The 15,978-nt window shown below is 38.9% G+C and overlaps 1 protein-coding gene across 1 annotated transcript; it reads left to right on the forward strand.

Moving 5' to 3' along the window:
• The first annotated feature begins 13 nt into the window (after positions 1-13).
• Positions 14-15,962, forward strand: LOC115922181 (protein ABHD18-like). The gene is made up of 11 exons (XM_030980488.1): positions 14-250; positions 4,148-4,232; positions 6,298-6,398; positions 7,747-7,825; positions 8,504-8,616; positions 10,019-10,157; positions 10,624-10,821; positions 11,826-12,402; positions 13,886-14,079; positions 14,510-14,568; positions 15,437-15,962. The coding sequence occupies exons 1-11, from the start codon at positions 153-155 to the stop codon at positions 15,522-15,524; spliced, it is 1,731 nt and encodes a 576-aa protein (XP_030836348.1). The 5' UTR covers positions 14-152; the 3' UTR covers positions 15,525-15,962.
• The last annotated feature ends 16 nt before the right edge of the window (positions 15,963-15,978 follow it).

Here is a 15,978-nt window from a genome sequence, read left to right on the forward strand (position 1 = left end):
CGCAATCTTATTCTTACTTTTAATCTTAGGTTGAGAGGCAACGCGCGCAACGAGAGTCCATTTTCCGAGCATCTAAAGTTCCTAAAAAAAACTCTCTTTCGGCTGTCAGATGAGTTTTTACACGTCCACAAGAACTTCAGAAGAAGGGCGAAATGTATGAAAAAGCAAGTGCTTTCGATCGTATTTTCAGAAGTTTGCTGCTATCCAAATTTTTCACCAGAGGATGGGGGAATCCAGCGACAATCAAACGGTGAGTAGAACGGAGCCGCCCCGCGCCACCGGCCTACGTTCTCGCACGCACGCACCTCCTTTTGCCAGACGGCAAATGCAAAGGGGTGCGGATGGGGCGGGTCAAAATAAGAAAGAAAGACAAAGAAAAGAAAAGAAAAGGGATCTAAACTAAGATTTGAAAGAGAGGAAGAACATGATAAAGGATAAACATGAATGATGAATGCAGGCAATGCAGCTTTGGAATGGTGTAAAAGTTAGACATGAATTTAAAAGTTAAAAAAAACTTAAAAGTTGAATAGACTCTAGATCTAGGTCTATTAATTTATTAATATTAATATTATAATAATTAATTAAGATACAGATGCTGAGTAAGACTGAAGTAAAACTAAAAGGTACAAGAAAAAAGAACGAAGTTGCTCAACTGAGCCTTTTGTTCTCACTGCTTCTCAATGCTTCTCACTGTCACATGCACCAATTGTGTGAGGTCTTGACTGGGTTGGGCAAATTAAAACTTTTCTTCAGACTGAACTAAAAGCGGAAGAAAAGTTCAGAGTCAGCAGAATGAAGAAGGGATAATGAAGAAAACAGAAATTAATCATGAAGAATGATCAATAAAGAAAGTGAGTAAGTCAAGTCCTACCTCATGATTTAGACTTGGGCCTGTCTATGATTACTAGATGAATGGTAAAATTATGTGCAATGATGTGTAGACCCTATGCACTCTATTTTTAATATTTTGTACTGAAATGGTGAAATGAAGTATCTGGATAATCTGGTCAAAAGCTTTCAATTTGTTAATATGAGGTCAATGTCACTGCAATAAAGCTAACCACACACTATATACAATCCTTCTGCAATCCAATTTTCTAAGAAATGTCAATTAAACATTAGATATTGAACTTGAAAGTTAAACAAATTCATCTTCCAAAATGAGATTCGGAATGATCATCTGTATACTAACAACTTGAATTCTAGTGCATCGCAGCCTTTTAAAGTTTTACTGAGTTAGAATAATCAACTTCAAATTGTAGACAATCAGGCAACTACATTTAGTCTGGACTCTGAAGTCACTTCAATTCTCTGTAAGACTTAGATTTTTCGAAGCAAGAAAGCCTGAAATTTTATAATTCACATGAATTTTCAGAACATTGATCATCAGATTTTACATGTTTGGATGTCCATATCAAGTGCTTTTGCAAATTCTTTGAAAATGGGTTCGTTCCCAGGCAGGTATTATGGTATGCAACAGACTTAAGATCTTTAAAAAATGACCTCAAATATTAATTTCTTGGAGAGTGGATTGTTGGGAAATAATCATGCACTGTAGCTGGAATACACATCAGTGGGTATCTAAGAAGTTGTCACTATGAACATGACGGACAAAGAAAGCGGACAAAATATACAGTTCCTCATTCTACCCTCAACACTTTCTGTGGTAGACAAGGGAACATCCCTTCACTGCTATTATGTAAAAATCTGTAGAACAGGTGAATATGCATGTGACACCTGTTCTACAGGTTTTTTTTTTACATAATAGCAGTGAAGGGATGTTCCTTTGTCTAGCAATGGTTCAGGGTAGAATGAGGAACTGTATACTTTGTCCGCTTTCTTTGTCCTTCATATTCATAGTGTGTACTCTTACTTCACCATTTCAATCACAATGTCGACTCTACCACAGGAAAATGGCTAGCACAGAAACTGCAAAACTGTGGAGAGATTGTTTCCATTGCTAAGTAATCAAATACACAAATGTAGGAGTAATTTCAAGATCTTTTGAAGTGCCATACTATTTTTATTCAGACTATCAGCTATTTCACTGTCAGGTGTTTTATCATTTCTCTGGCAGGGATGTTCTGATTAAATTATTACGCATGTACATTTTATGTGTGGGTCGGTTGCTAGGACTTTGCCTGAAAAATACTTTGCATTGTCATGGTAGAGCACTTCTGCACTCAATGCTAGGTTGGTTGAGTATCAAGCAAGCTAGGGCAAGGTGTGGTGTATGTTTGTGCAAGTGCAGCCATTTTTGTTTGAATGTGTTTGGCATCACGATTGCTGCAAGGTTTTTGCTGCGCAATGCTTACCAGAGGGCAATGTCTAGATGTCAGAGCAGACAGCCTGCTGATCCAGCCATTTTTATTATTTCACAAACAGACTGTTATTTTGTTTATAAGTTATCAAGTGAATATCCAGGTAAATTTATGATTTGATATTAATCATTAACATTTTATGAGCTCGTACACGTACATGCAGCTATAATAAAGTAGTATAAATGGAAGTGGCACCTACATGTAGCATAAAAACAGTTTTATTGCATATTGAAACACTTATTATGGCATTCTCATTCACTTTGTACATAAAAATTCATTGCATGCTATGCCTATGGTGCATTCCACCTTCCCATAGGCATTACAAGTGTTTGGTGTACACACTCAGTAACTACTGTACTTGCTAATTTCTGAGAAGGCCCTTACTTTTTTGTATTGAATACTATGAATAGTTTGTATTTCTCATTTATGAGAAGAAAGTGATTCTGTATAGACATTCATATTTTTTGTAGGTATTGGATTTGACAGTTATTTCCGTTATCACATGTACATTATCTAGAATACCGTATTTACCGGCGTAAAGGCCGCACCGCCGTATAGGCCGCACCCCCGATTTTGACATTTTAAAAAAAAAAAAGTTTTTTTTTGTTGTTGTTGTTGTTGTTGATGTTTTGTTGCCGAAAACCCACGCGGGGAAGGACCTTCATTTAACATCGAGGTGCAGTTAAAGGCGCTGATTTGTGCTTGTAAACTTGTCACAAATAATAGTAACAATGTCGTTTTTAGAAGAATGTGTAAGATCATTAATGTAAATTAAACACAATAGAGTACCTATGGTACCAATGGTGTACCTTGTGGTACACCATTTGTTATAGAAAAAAAATTGAGGAATTATTATTATAAACTACATATTGAGATCTGTTAGAAAGATTACTTTCAAACAAAGATGACAGACAAATTTGAGTGTTGTTGTAGTTTCCGAGTGGTGAGTCAACACACTGATTACTGAGCTGGAAGACATTGCCAGGCATAGCGCCATAAATAAAATTAAAAAAAAAAAAAAAAAAAAAAAAAAAAAAAAAAAAAAAAAAAAAAAAAAAAAAAATCATTTTTTACTCTTTCGCCGCATAGGCCGCACCCCGACTTTTTGATATTTTCTCTTCCAAAAATACTGCGGCCTATACGCCGGCAAATACGGTAAGTCATAATGTTGCAGATTTTTTTGACAGCCTTTTAATTTGTTATTGTAATAATGTAACAAATGCTCTCAGATAAACTTTTTTATTCCAAAAATATAAATACTGTATATTTTTTAGATGACCATTTTTATTCTTGATTTTGAGGCAGCAACTGTCTTTAACCTTGCATTATAAGTTTCACAATTCTTGAAGAAGGTCTGACAGGAAAGTTATGTAGGAGTACACTGTCAAATTGAATGACCTTTTACATCAGTGGGTCAGGTCTAAGTAATGGTTATCAAAGAAAGAAAACCAATTTCCTGTTTTTTACTTGACCTTAGACGGAACTTCAAAAAACCTGTATGGTATATGAAGTTAAGTAGAGTACAGTGAAAAACTGAAAATTACTTTAATAATGTCACCTGCATAGAAAAGGCCACCTGTCTATATAGACCACATTTTTGTTTCCCCTGAAAGTCTGAAACCATGTTTCTCTTTGACATAAACCTGTCTAGAACCTGTCTAGAAAGATCACATGCCATAAAGACCTCCATTTCTGTCTCCCTTAAGCCATCTCCAATTATACAGGTTGAACTGTACTAGCCTCCCCCCATTTGTTTAAATAGTTTGTTATTGTAATCATTAGGTTACTTTTCATGTTCTTTTTTCATGTTCTTTTTGATCTTGCAGGCAATTTGATTTTCTGAGAGTTCTGGCAGACCGTTCTTCGTGTCAACGCCTTGTCAATGAACATTACCCAGTCAACATAGACAGTGTAAGACATGATTTTTCAATATTTTCAATTGTTTTGTCGTTGACATTCTATTTGTAAACATCTTAAACGATGGCCTAGCTACTAAAGTGGAAGGTGGACTCTGGAATCGCAAATAAAAGCTGAAAAAGGAGAGAGAAAGAGATAGAGGATGAGAGAACGAGAGATATGGAGATGGGAAAGGTACAATGACAAGAAGATAGGATGATACCATGCCCATTCTCCTCCTGAATTGTTAGCCTTGTTCTGTATCATTTTATTCTCCAGATAACCTCCTCCCCTCGCCCGTATGGCTGGGTTTATGCTACACCATTGTCATTTAATTGGACAAATAATAAGAATGTTAAGAATGTTTGAAATGTAAAATCACTAAATCTTTGTGAATCTCAAATTGGCAATTTAGCCAGTGGATTGCGACTTATTCATGGTGAACTCTCCAGCTCTTGGTCACTTCTAAAAAATCATAAATTTCTGTTTTTTCTTTAGTAAGCACCATCTCCTGTGGTGCACTGACTATATATTATAGGTAGCAGATTATTATATGCCCTCCAAATAGGGCTCAAAATTAAATTTTTGTCCACGGGGGCTCTTTTAGTGCTGACGGGGGCTCTTATTTTAATACAAATTTCCATTGGATTGGTACCCATTAGTTAGTAGATATAAGATAGATGCAGGCGCGGATCCAGCGGGGGTGAGCGGGCCTTGCCCCTTCCTCCCCCCCCCCCCTTCCGCAAAAGAGAGAGAGAGAGAGAAGGAAAAGAGGGAAAAGAGGGAAAGAGGAGAGAAAGGGAAAGAAAGAAGAGGAAGAAGAAATGAAAAGGGGGAAGGAGATCGAGGGGGGGGGGGCGAAAGGGCCTTGCCTTCCAGGCTTTTGCCTCCCCCCAATAAAACAAAATAAGAGAGAAGGAAGGAAGGAAATGGAAAGAAAAAAGGAAAAGAGGAGATAAAGGGAAGGAAAATTGAGGAAGAAGTAAAGAAAAGAAGGGGGATATCATGCAGTTGCAATTTTCCCGCCAACAAGTTGCGGATGGGGGTGGGTCAAAAGGCCTTTGCCTCCCCCCGCCCCCGCTAAAAAAAAAGAGAGAGAAGGAAGGAAAAGGAAAAAAAGGAGAGCTAAAAGGGACCAAAAAAGAGGAAGAAGAAAAAAAAAGGGTGAAAAGAATTTCGATGCGGTGTTCGAGTAGAATTCTGTGAGATGATGATATACTTTCTCGTAGCTTGATGTGACGAAGTGTCTCTATCCAGATATCTGTTGATAGTATAATAGAATATAGAAGCCTGATATGACCTTCTGCTCGTAACCGACAAGTCACCGCATTAAAATTAAATTGCAAATAGTGTTCAACAACACGATGGTGGATGAAACTTTCTAATATTCAAAGATATATGACCTTCAGACCATATTGTTTCATTATTTTTTATTCAATCAATCAACGTCAAAGAATTGATTTATCATCGCACTTCAATTTATTATTTCACCTTTTAATGTACTTTCATTCTTATGCATCACGAAAGAACACTGAATTGGATTCTTCAATGTTTGTTTTGATTAATTTCCTCCCCTTTCCTTCTCCCTGTTTAATACTGATAAAATTTTCAATTTTTCTTAATCAAGGCAAAATATTATTTTCATATTTTCTTTATGCAAGACAGGGAAAGAAAGAGAGAGAGAGAATATGTTAAGTGAGAATTATCGAGTACAACTATGAATTGCATCCTTTTCAATATTTTTCAATTCACTGATGATCTTTATTTTATAATTCCACGGAGGCGATTTTTAATTTTGCAATCGCCCCCGTGGACAACCTGATTGGGGCAATTATGGAGCTCACGGGGGCGAATCGCCCATCGCCCCCGTGTATTTTGAGCGCTGCCTCCAAAAGAAAAGATCATCCATAAGTTGTAATACATTTTTAATATTTTGCATTTTATCCACTCTCTATAATTTTAACAAATGGCAGACTAGCAATTCACAAATTCAGCCATTTTTGAAATTCCCATAAGTTTTAATGATGATAACTTTGAAAAAAGGCCACTCTTCAAATCCATTTCTCTGTACCCATCACAGGATGTGGAGAAGGGTGATGTCCGGATCGTTGATGGGAACTTCAGGTCCCCATTTGACAGGTACCTTCCTGATATCATGCCAAAGGAGGTCAAAACAGCAAGGTGAGATGCTTTTAAAGGGAGTGTAGCGTGGCAAATACTGGTTAACGCCATCTATGACTTCTTTTGAACAACTGCACGTAAACTAATAGACTTGATTATAATGGTCGCCCTAGCGTTCGCGAAACAGACCAAAGTTCTCCTCACGCATCGATTTCTTGTATGGTGCACGCACGTGAATACTGCGGTTGCGTCGTCTGTAGACATATTATACCCGATTGGCTCCAAGTCAGGCCACAGAAAAGACACATTAGGGACTTTTAGATTTGCACAACGACAACGTGGATTGCTACGATCGACGTCCTTTTAATGCACTGCCTTGAATGGACGTCAAACGTATCAGTCCACGCAAATCTAAAAGTCCCTAATGTCTCGTCATGCTACACCCCCTTTAAATCTTTAAAAAATTGGTTCAGTGTATGCCATGTTTGTACATTCAAATAATGTGCACACAATAAACTTTAGAACTGTCTGAAGCCACGACGTGTAGCAGAGTTGATTTGGATAATTCTAAAGTTATCAAGAACGCTAATGTCAACTAGCGAATGAACGACAGCTGTATGTTAATTGTTTTTTATAAAAATGTGAATAAATGAATGCTAATCAGCCAATTTGCATGTGATGTAACCTATGAACCTCACTGCCCTTGCCTATCAATATGCCATTTTCGTATTTTGAAAGTATTTTTGAAGGTCCTCAATACAAATTATTTCATTCACCTGTTTAATAGTAGTATTTCAATAGACAGAATCCGAACTGCATACATTAGTTGTTGCCAGGTAGGACAGATTTTATGGCTTGATCTACCTAGCAACACTTAATATATGCAGTTCAGATTCTGACTATAGGAATACTTTTATTCTTATCAGGTGAATGAAATAATATATATTGAGGCCCTTCACAAAGACTTATGCATTAAATTTGGTTACCGGTACATTACAAAAATGGCCTATTCAGGTGGAGGCCCTATTCTTGTACTTGAATGCTTTGCAAAAGCTATTGCATTCACCTTCAAAAAGTGGTTGTATTTGAGAAGTCAGAAAACAGATTGCATGCACTAGGTGCTGGTGTTTTAGAAAGCCTAACACAAGGTATTATAAAATAGTCATGCACTGTTTATGATATATTCCTACACTAGTATTGTGACCTCATAAAAGCTATTGCATGGAGAATACGGATGGCTGTAGAAGAGGCCTTTATTGAGTTCAATTTCATGTGAAGTGGTCTGTCTAACAAGGGGGCTTCTTGTTTTACAACATGGAAAACTTCTCCCCAATCTACACTACACTAGTTATAGCTGAAATCATGTGTAAGAATACAGTTATTTCATGACTGTTGATTGATTTTCCAGGTTTCAACTGATAGTACCCACACAATGGCGCACCGAGAAGAAACCAGTGTGCATCCACATGGCAGGAACAGGCGACCATGTAAGTACATGTAGCTATGACACTTACTTAAGGGAGGAACTCTAAATGTACCATAATAGGAATTCAGTGGGGAAACTGAAATCATGTTTGTTTCTTACTTGTTACTAAGTAAATGTAACGTACTTGACAGATTTTAAGCCTATATTGAAGAAAGACGTGACTCATCTGAGGACCTACACATTGTACTTTTAAAGTTATTCAAAAGACGTATGCCCGCCCCCCCCCCCCCCACTCAGTGATATTTAGGGTATGCATAAGTGTGTTCCCCCCCCCCCCCCCCCCCCCCCCCCCCCTTTTCAGCAAAAGTCTGGTGTGTAAAGTCGATACGGGTAGACCTTTTTCTTTTGTTATATGAGCCTTTTCAGCAAAAGTCCGGTGTGTAAAGTCAATACGGGTAGACCTTTTGCTTTTGTTACGAGCCAAAGATTTTGGGAACACGCATGGTATCCCTCCGTTTCCCGAGTGGGGGGCCGGGGACATATGTCAGTTTTTAATTGCGGTCAGTCAGAATACTGGTAGGTTCTAGGTGAAGATGGAGAGCTTAGTACTTGACAAACTCATTATATAGACGTATTAAAAATTAAAAATTAAATTAGTAATAGAATTTGAAAATAGAAAATAAAAATATTTTCTTTCCTCTTTTAAATATCTTGTAATGTGTGATGTCTTTATTTTCAGTTTTTCTGGAGGCGGAGAACGTTCCTGGCCAGGCCTCTCATCAAGGAATATGGGATTGGATCATTGCTGATTGAGAATCCTTTTTATGGATACAGGAAGCCCAAAGAACAGCTGTAAGTACTCTAAGAGGCATTCACTATGAATATGACAGACAAAGAAAGCGGACAAAATATACAGTTCCTCAGGTAGACAAAGGAACATCCCTTCACTGCTATTATGTTAAAAGGTGAATATGCATGTGACACCTGTTCTACACATTTTTACATAATAGCAGTGAAGGGATGTTTCTTTGTCTACCTGAGGAACTGTATATTTTGTCCGCTTTCTTTGTCAGTCATTTTCATAGTGATTATAGACAGGTCTACCAAATTTTCAGATTATTGATGCTTCTTTCCTGGGGACCTAGTGACAAGATTTCCATTAACCTGCTGATAATGAATGAACTACAATACTTGGAATCCAGTGGGCATACATTACACGTTGCTGTATCAGGCAAGCGACAAGAGTTCAGGTTGTCAAGAACAACCTTTATTTAAAAAGTATGCATAAAATTTGAATAGGCAGGCCTGATAAAAACCTGATATAATTCGGTTTCCTGATTTTTTTTTTTTTTTTTTTTTTGTACCAATTTTTTTTTGTTCTTTCATATTTTATCCTGTTTTTCCCGATTTCCCTCTTATTTTCTCTATTCTTCCCTATTTTGCCTATTTTTTTCCCAATTTTCCCAATTTTGTCCTAATTTTCTTACTCGAAAGGGGGGGAATGTTGTTAGATGCCATTTTTTCCTCGCGGATCCTCTTCTTTGCTTTTTTTACTCAAGGGGGGCGTGGTTGAGGCGAAAACAAACAACCTATTTTTTTTTAGTGCTCACTATCACCCCTGAATAGGTTAATAGTAAACCAGTAAACACAGGTCATATTTCTGGACATGGAAGATAATGATAGTTTACAGAAATCATACTTCATAATGAAAGAAACAGATTACCTACCAATATCTTCCAGAGTCTTGTAGTTTTGTATCTTCCAAACTGCATTTTTCTATCTTACCCAAATTACTTCTTCTAAATGAATTCTTTGGCTTGAATTCATAAAGAAAAATGTTTACCTTGGTCTTGTAACCTAAAGCTTAGCAATTGATCCTGATCAATGCCATCAATCACGAAAATCAATTGTGGGATCCATTGCTATTAAAGCTTTGTGTTATGGTTTTATTAAGTTCTTTTATTTTTAAAGCTTTAAAGCTCCACTACACTACTTACAGCTACTTGCGCCCTGTATATAGCAAACAATGCCTAATTAGTGACCATTGGCCCCCCATGATCCCCTTTTTCTTATGTTGATTGAGAGCTGATTTGTTGAGATAACCACCTGTCAGTGACCATGCAGGGAGGTCTAATCCCTCCTGGTCAAACTAGTGCAGTGGGGCTTTAAGAGGGAGCTCATGCAACCAGACCCCCAAAAATGTCATTCCTGATCCCTTGCAAGAAAAGTTTTTACCATACGATTTTATTTTCAGACGGTCCAGCTTGCGGCATGTGAACGATCTGTTTGTGATGGGAGGAGGTCTAATCCTAGAGGGGTTAGTTATGCTACACTGGTGTGAGAAGCAAGGCTTTGGACCACTGGGCCTTACAGGGATATCAATGGGTGGACATGTGAGTCAGTCTAATTCAAATCATTTCATAATGTTATGGGGCATTGTCAGAGTGGGGGGGGGGGGGGGGGGGGGGGAGGGGGAGGGGTGACACCCCCTATTAAAATTGTTTTGGTTGGCAAACATTTTTATAGTCTGTCAACAAATCTCAAAAACTGCTTGTTAGGATGAAAATATTAGCATCTATCATATATGATAAAACAACATCCATTATTTTCCTTGTCAGCAAACGGCATAACTTAAATGTTGTGTTTTAGTATTCAGTTTTCTTTTGGCTTCTTTCATGAGCTTTAAACTTGCAAAAAGTGTTGGGTTTTGTAGTTTCACAGTAAACTGCCTATTCTTGATTTAACTTTTCAAATCTTGTGTACATGAAATCTGTTTGATATTTTCAGAATTTCCTACATAAAAAAATTATGATTTAATTTTCTCTTAATATTGCAATATCATCTACCATTTGACCCTAGATGGCATCTCTAGCTGCAACCAACTGGCACAAGCCCATCCCTCTGATCCCCTGTCTGTCCTGGAGCAGTGGTACCCCTGCCTTCACCAAGGGGGTGCTTAGCGGGTCCATCCCCTGGCCCGTCCTTGTGACCCAGTACCTGGGCCAACACTTGGAGTATGAGAGGGAGATTATGGGCAAGCTTCACAAGTGCCCAAAGGTAAGAGAAGGGGAATGAGCGTATGGTTTTAACAGGGATAGGGGAGGGGGGGGGGGGGTGTCCTGGAGCAGTGCTACTCCTGTCTTCACCAAGTGGGTCCTTAGTGGGTCCATCCCCTGGCCCGTCCTTGTAACCCAGTACCTAGGCCAACACTTGGAGTACAAGAGGGAGATTATGGGCAAGCTTCACAAGTGCCCAAAGGTAAGAGAAGGGGGATACGTGGACAGGGATTGGGAGGGGGTCTGTCCTGGAGCGTGCTACCCCTGTCTTCACCAAGGGGGTGCTTAGTGGTTCCATCCCCTGGCCTGTCCTTGTGACCCAGTACCTGGGCCAACACTTGGAGTATGAGAGGGAGATTATGGGCAAGCTTCACAAGTGCCCAAAGGTAAGAGAAGGTGAATGAGTCAGAGTGTATGGTTTTACCAAGGATTGGGAGGAGGGGCAAAGATGAAATAAAGGGAGTTCTGTCCTGGATCGGTGCTACCCCTGTCTTTACCGAACAGGTGCTGAGTAAAGTAAAATTAAAGAGGGTTTCGTCCTTGAAAAGTTCCTTAAGGAGGGAGTACTTTCAATCAAAAAATATTGTTATTGGTGGGGTGCGACCAACTCTTTACAGTGCCCTAGGTTTGAGGGGGAGTGATGACAAACATCATTTTATATGCATCTACGACATCATGGACATTGGTTGGAATCTGTTCCTGAAGAGGGGGGTGTGTGTGTGTATTGTGTTTTTACAGACGTGTGTCAATCAGATATGATTATTTACGTCTGGGGTCCGACTTCTAAACGTCACCATCTGAAAGACGTGACTGAGTTTCGAACCTGCGTCCTCGGCTGAATCAGTTTGTAACTTCCACTGTTAGCTGGATTACAGGTGCACGACACAACGCCTAAATAGGGGGGGGGGGGCTCTACCTTTTGGGGGATTTTTACACCCAGAATTTGTTTGTATCTGCTTATTAAAAAATCAGGTAAAATTTTCTTTTCTTTTCGTTTTGATACAGACGGATTCCTTCACACTTGGACAGGAGTTTGTCTGGAACTATCCAGAGAGTCTTGATGATCTCAACGGCATGCAACGATCTACAGACGACCAACGACCAAAAACACCTCAACGTTCGTATCACAATGACTTTAAAGCAACGCCGTGTGAGGATAATAGCAAGAGTTCCGCCCAGGAGTCCATTTTGAGTGCAATAGATAATAGGCCGATGGGTAAGCTGGACTTGCAAGAAGCCGTTGGGATTTCATTAAATGGCCCATCGAACGGACTGCAAGCCAAGCCTGGTATAGATAGATTTTGCAGAGACGATGAAAGAGTACACCCTACACATGACTCAGAGACACATAGCCACAGCATGCAAAGCACCACCTGTAATGGATCATCCATACCAGATAGCAAACTGCATGCTCATCGTACAAATGTAGATGCAGATACCAACAAAGAATCAACTTCAGATAGGAAAGACAAAGAAAGCCATTTTCGGTTTTCCACAAATAGTGATCATACAGCGAAGACCACAGTATCGGAGGAGAGCAGTACTGCAGGTACAAAGAAGAAGAAAAGAACGAAAATCACAGGTAAGCACCTCATGAATGCAAATAGTGGGGGTATTAATGTAACCATTGAATTATTGGCTTACTTTGGCAAAGTTGCTGTGACAGAATTATTGCAAGAGTAAAAACATTGGGTCTGAAAATTCTCCTGCTGCAGAATACTGTTTGAAATGTTACCCACATATGGTTTGAATTGATGTGATGTTGCAGATTTGAAAGCAAGCTTTTTTTCGGCATATTTGAGGACCTTAGATGAGACAAAATATGAAATAAAGTGACATTCTTATGTCAGTTCATGTTCACAATTCCATACCTTGGACTTTCAAGAAAGCTGTGTTAATTAATCACTCACTCTTTTTGGCAATTGGTAAAGTTCATAGCTGCTTAAAGGGGAGGGAGGTCCACCGGGCACCCTGATATTAAGTTCGTTTTAATAGAAGCAGAAAAATGAGAGGAACATGTCAGTTAAAGTTTGAGCAAAATCTCCTTTTTTTAAAATTTGTTAATTTTGAAGTTGCGATCAATCAAACACAAATTGGCTACTCTGTGATATATCTTGCTAAGTTCACTCCCGACCCCCAAATCCGTGAACGGAGGGATACCATGCATCTTCCAAAAATGTCCGGTAAAGGGGTACTTTTCACGCACCAAAGTCCGGCTCGTAGTACACAAAAATCCGGCCCGTATTGACTTTACACACCAGACTTAGGGGGGTGTTTTCAAAAGGAGGCAACATGCATATGCGTATCCTAAAGAACACTGAGTGGGGGGGGGGGGGCAGGGGCGGGGTTTCCTCCCCTTTTCCCTGTACTAAATAATTCAAACATTTCTATTTTGCCTAAAGAAAATGTTCTATCATACACACACCCTAACTATAGTTATTGCATATGTGTTTCTGCACGACCCCTGTACGAAACGAAACTATTCCGTCATTAAGAACTAAGAAAATGAAAGGTTATGACATTTTTGTACAGACCAAATTGGAGAGGACTTCGCAATATATGTCAGTGTCTTGCCAATTTATGTTTGATTGATGGCAACTTCAAGAACTTATAACTTTCACAAATCCGTTTCTCTCATATTTTTGCTTCTATTAAAACCAAATTAATATCAGGGTGGACCTCCCCTTTAAATGGTTTTCTGTAAATGCTATCAGCTATACAGTGCATTTATTAGAACCACTTCAGAGAATTTTTTTGAGGAGAAATCTACACTCTTTGCTTTTCAATATACCGGTATGTGTACGTTCACAGGGTCATGCATCGATCACCATGCACCATTTTCCAGAGGGATACGTCTTTGGAAAGCATAGAGATTTTCAGACTACCAACCTGAAACATTTACCCCCCCCCCCCATTGGACCACTACCCTCCACCCTCAGGGACACTTGATACTTCACAATGAGCCCCCCTCCCCGTTCCCCTCCCCCTTCCTAGGGTTATTGTTTCAATAAAGAGAGTTGATACCCACAAATAATGCGTGCCATTAATCTTTGTCTTCATTTCAGATATGGAGAACTACCAGGAGCTGAAGAAGGAAGCCTTGGAGTTTATGCGAGGGGTGATGGATGTGACTACCTATGTGGGCAACTTCTCAACCCCTGTAGATTCCAGCTTGGTGATCGTCGTGAGCGCGTTGAAGGACGGCTACATCCCAAGGAAGGGGGTCCCTCCACTAGATGACATCTGGCCAGGAGTCGAGGTGAGTCTGTCATTTTTCTTGTCCCTCTTTCAATGATAAGTGAACTATCTGTGATACACTTCTTTTTTTATCTCGATTCGAATTTAAAGCCCCTCTGCACTAGTTTGGCATGGAGGGATTAGACCTCCCTGCAAGTTCACTGGCAGGTGGTCTCATCAAATCAGCTCTCAATTAACGAAAAAGGGCATCAACGGTTACCGCTTAGGCATTGTTGGCTGTATAGAGGGTGCAAGTAGCTATAAGTAGTGCAGTGGGGCTTTAAAAGAAAAAAAATCTCCCAACAATGGTTACCAACATGCTGAATGTCAATAAAATTAATTTTCTCATTTGCAATATTCCTTGTTTGCTGATGAATCAGAAATCATGTAGTCATGTATTGTATAGAGCATTATGAACTAATCCTCTTTTAAAATCTTTGTTGCTCTTACAGGTTCGATACATTGAGGGAGGACACATTGCAGCCTTCCTCTTCAAGCAGTCAGAATTCAGGTAATTTTCTGAACCAGTTAAAATGAAGAATGGGATTGAGATGTGTTAAACCCTCCAAAACAAGCTGTAAATTATACAGGGGAAATTGACCAATTGATTTTCCTCATATCAGAATGTGCAAAAAAAATGCACATACCGAGTTGTTTCTGCTCTTATCGAGGCTATTTAAGCATCAATGAATGCAATTTTTAATTTGTTAACGAAATGACAAATCTGCATTTGATGTATTTTATTCAAGAAATTATCGGTGAACAGTTGCTTCCTCTCAATCCCGCAATGATTGTTCTTCGGGTTGGCAAAATAATAGGCTCAATGAGGTCGTAGAGGTCAGCATAATAATTGACGAGGGGGTATACCATGATAAATCGAATGTCCAATCACCTCCTCTCTTTCTCATATAGCCAGCGTTTAGGCCCAACATCATTCACTGTGCTTGCACAGTTTGTGTGGAACGATTTCGGGGCAAGAGAAAGTAATGCTCCTATGAACTGTTTTAGGCATGTAGAGCAGTGAAACTGCTCGGTTTAACAGGAACGATTAACAATGTTTTACTTTTTGTAGGGCGCGGGATTCAGCTTGTAATAGCTGAATCTCGTTTTAAGAAGCTCATACGGCCATAGAATTACAAGTAAATTAGATTTGGGACATGATGATATCCTTGTTATAAGCGTTACCTCATTATATCGAGTATACCAAGCATGCAGTTTTTACCTGGGCCTATCCTTACATCCTTGTCTAAAAAAGGCTCTAGTATTCTACAAATTATTGCATAATTGATCTTGAATGATTATTTGCTTCATGCGAAACTGTCCTGTTTAGCTTTCTGTGTATTTGGCAAACTTCCTTTACACTTTTCTCCTTCATGCAGGAAAGCCATAAACGATGCCTTCAACAAGTACACAATCAAGTATGAGAGCGTACCCACGTCAGAGAGCAAAACGGACATAAAGTCATGACAGGAAAAGAACTAAATAGGAAAGATTTGGATAAAGTCAATTCCAAGCATTATGGAATGACATTTTCAGAATACGGAATATTCAATATTATGTGAAAGTATATCTTATGTTCATAGAAGTTTTAATTTTAAGAACCCGCATGATCTGATTCTTTTTATTTGATAAAGAGAATGTATATACATATATCGGGTACCTTGTACCTTGTGTTCGTCTCTTCCGAAAGGTCCGAGAGTATAGAGTATAGATTTGTGTATTTCAGGGGTTATGCTATTTGATTTGGTTTTGGGGTTGCAGGTGGATGTATACACACTAATTGAAACAATAGTGCATGGCCATTTTGTGAACTAAATTCAACTTTTCTTGTGTATGTTTTTTTCTGAAATCGTGCATGTTCATTTCCCTGTGCAGATGTCAAATAAAAATCATGATTTCAGCAAATTTTATTCTTTTAATC

The sequence above is a fragment of the Strongylocentrotus purpuratus genome, unplaced genomic scaffold (assembly GCF_000002235.5).
Source record: "Strongylocentrotus purpuratus isolate Spur 01 unplaced genomic scaffold, Spur_5.0 spur5_scaffold_11, whole genome shotgun sequence".
Lineage (NCBI taxonomy): Eukaryota > Metazoa > Echinodermata > Echinoidea > Camarodonta > Strongylocentrotidae > Strongylocentrotus > Strongylocentrotus purpuratus.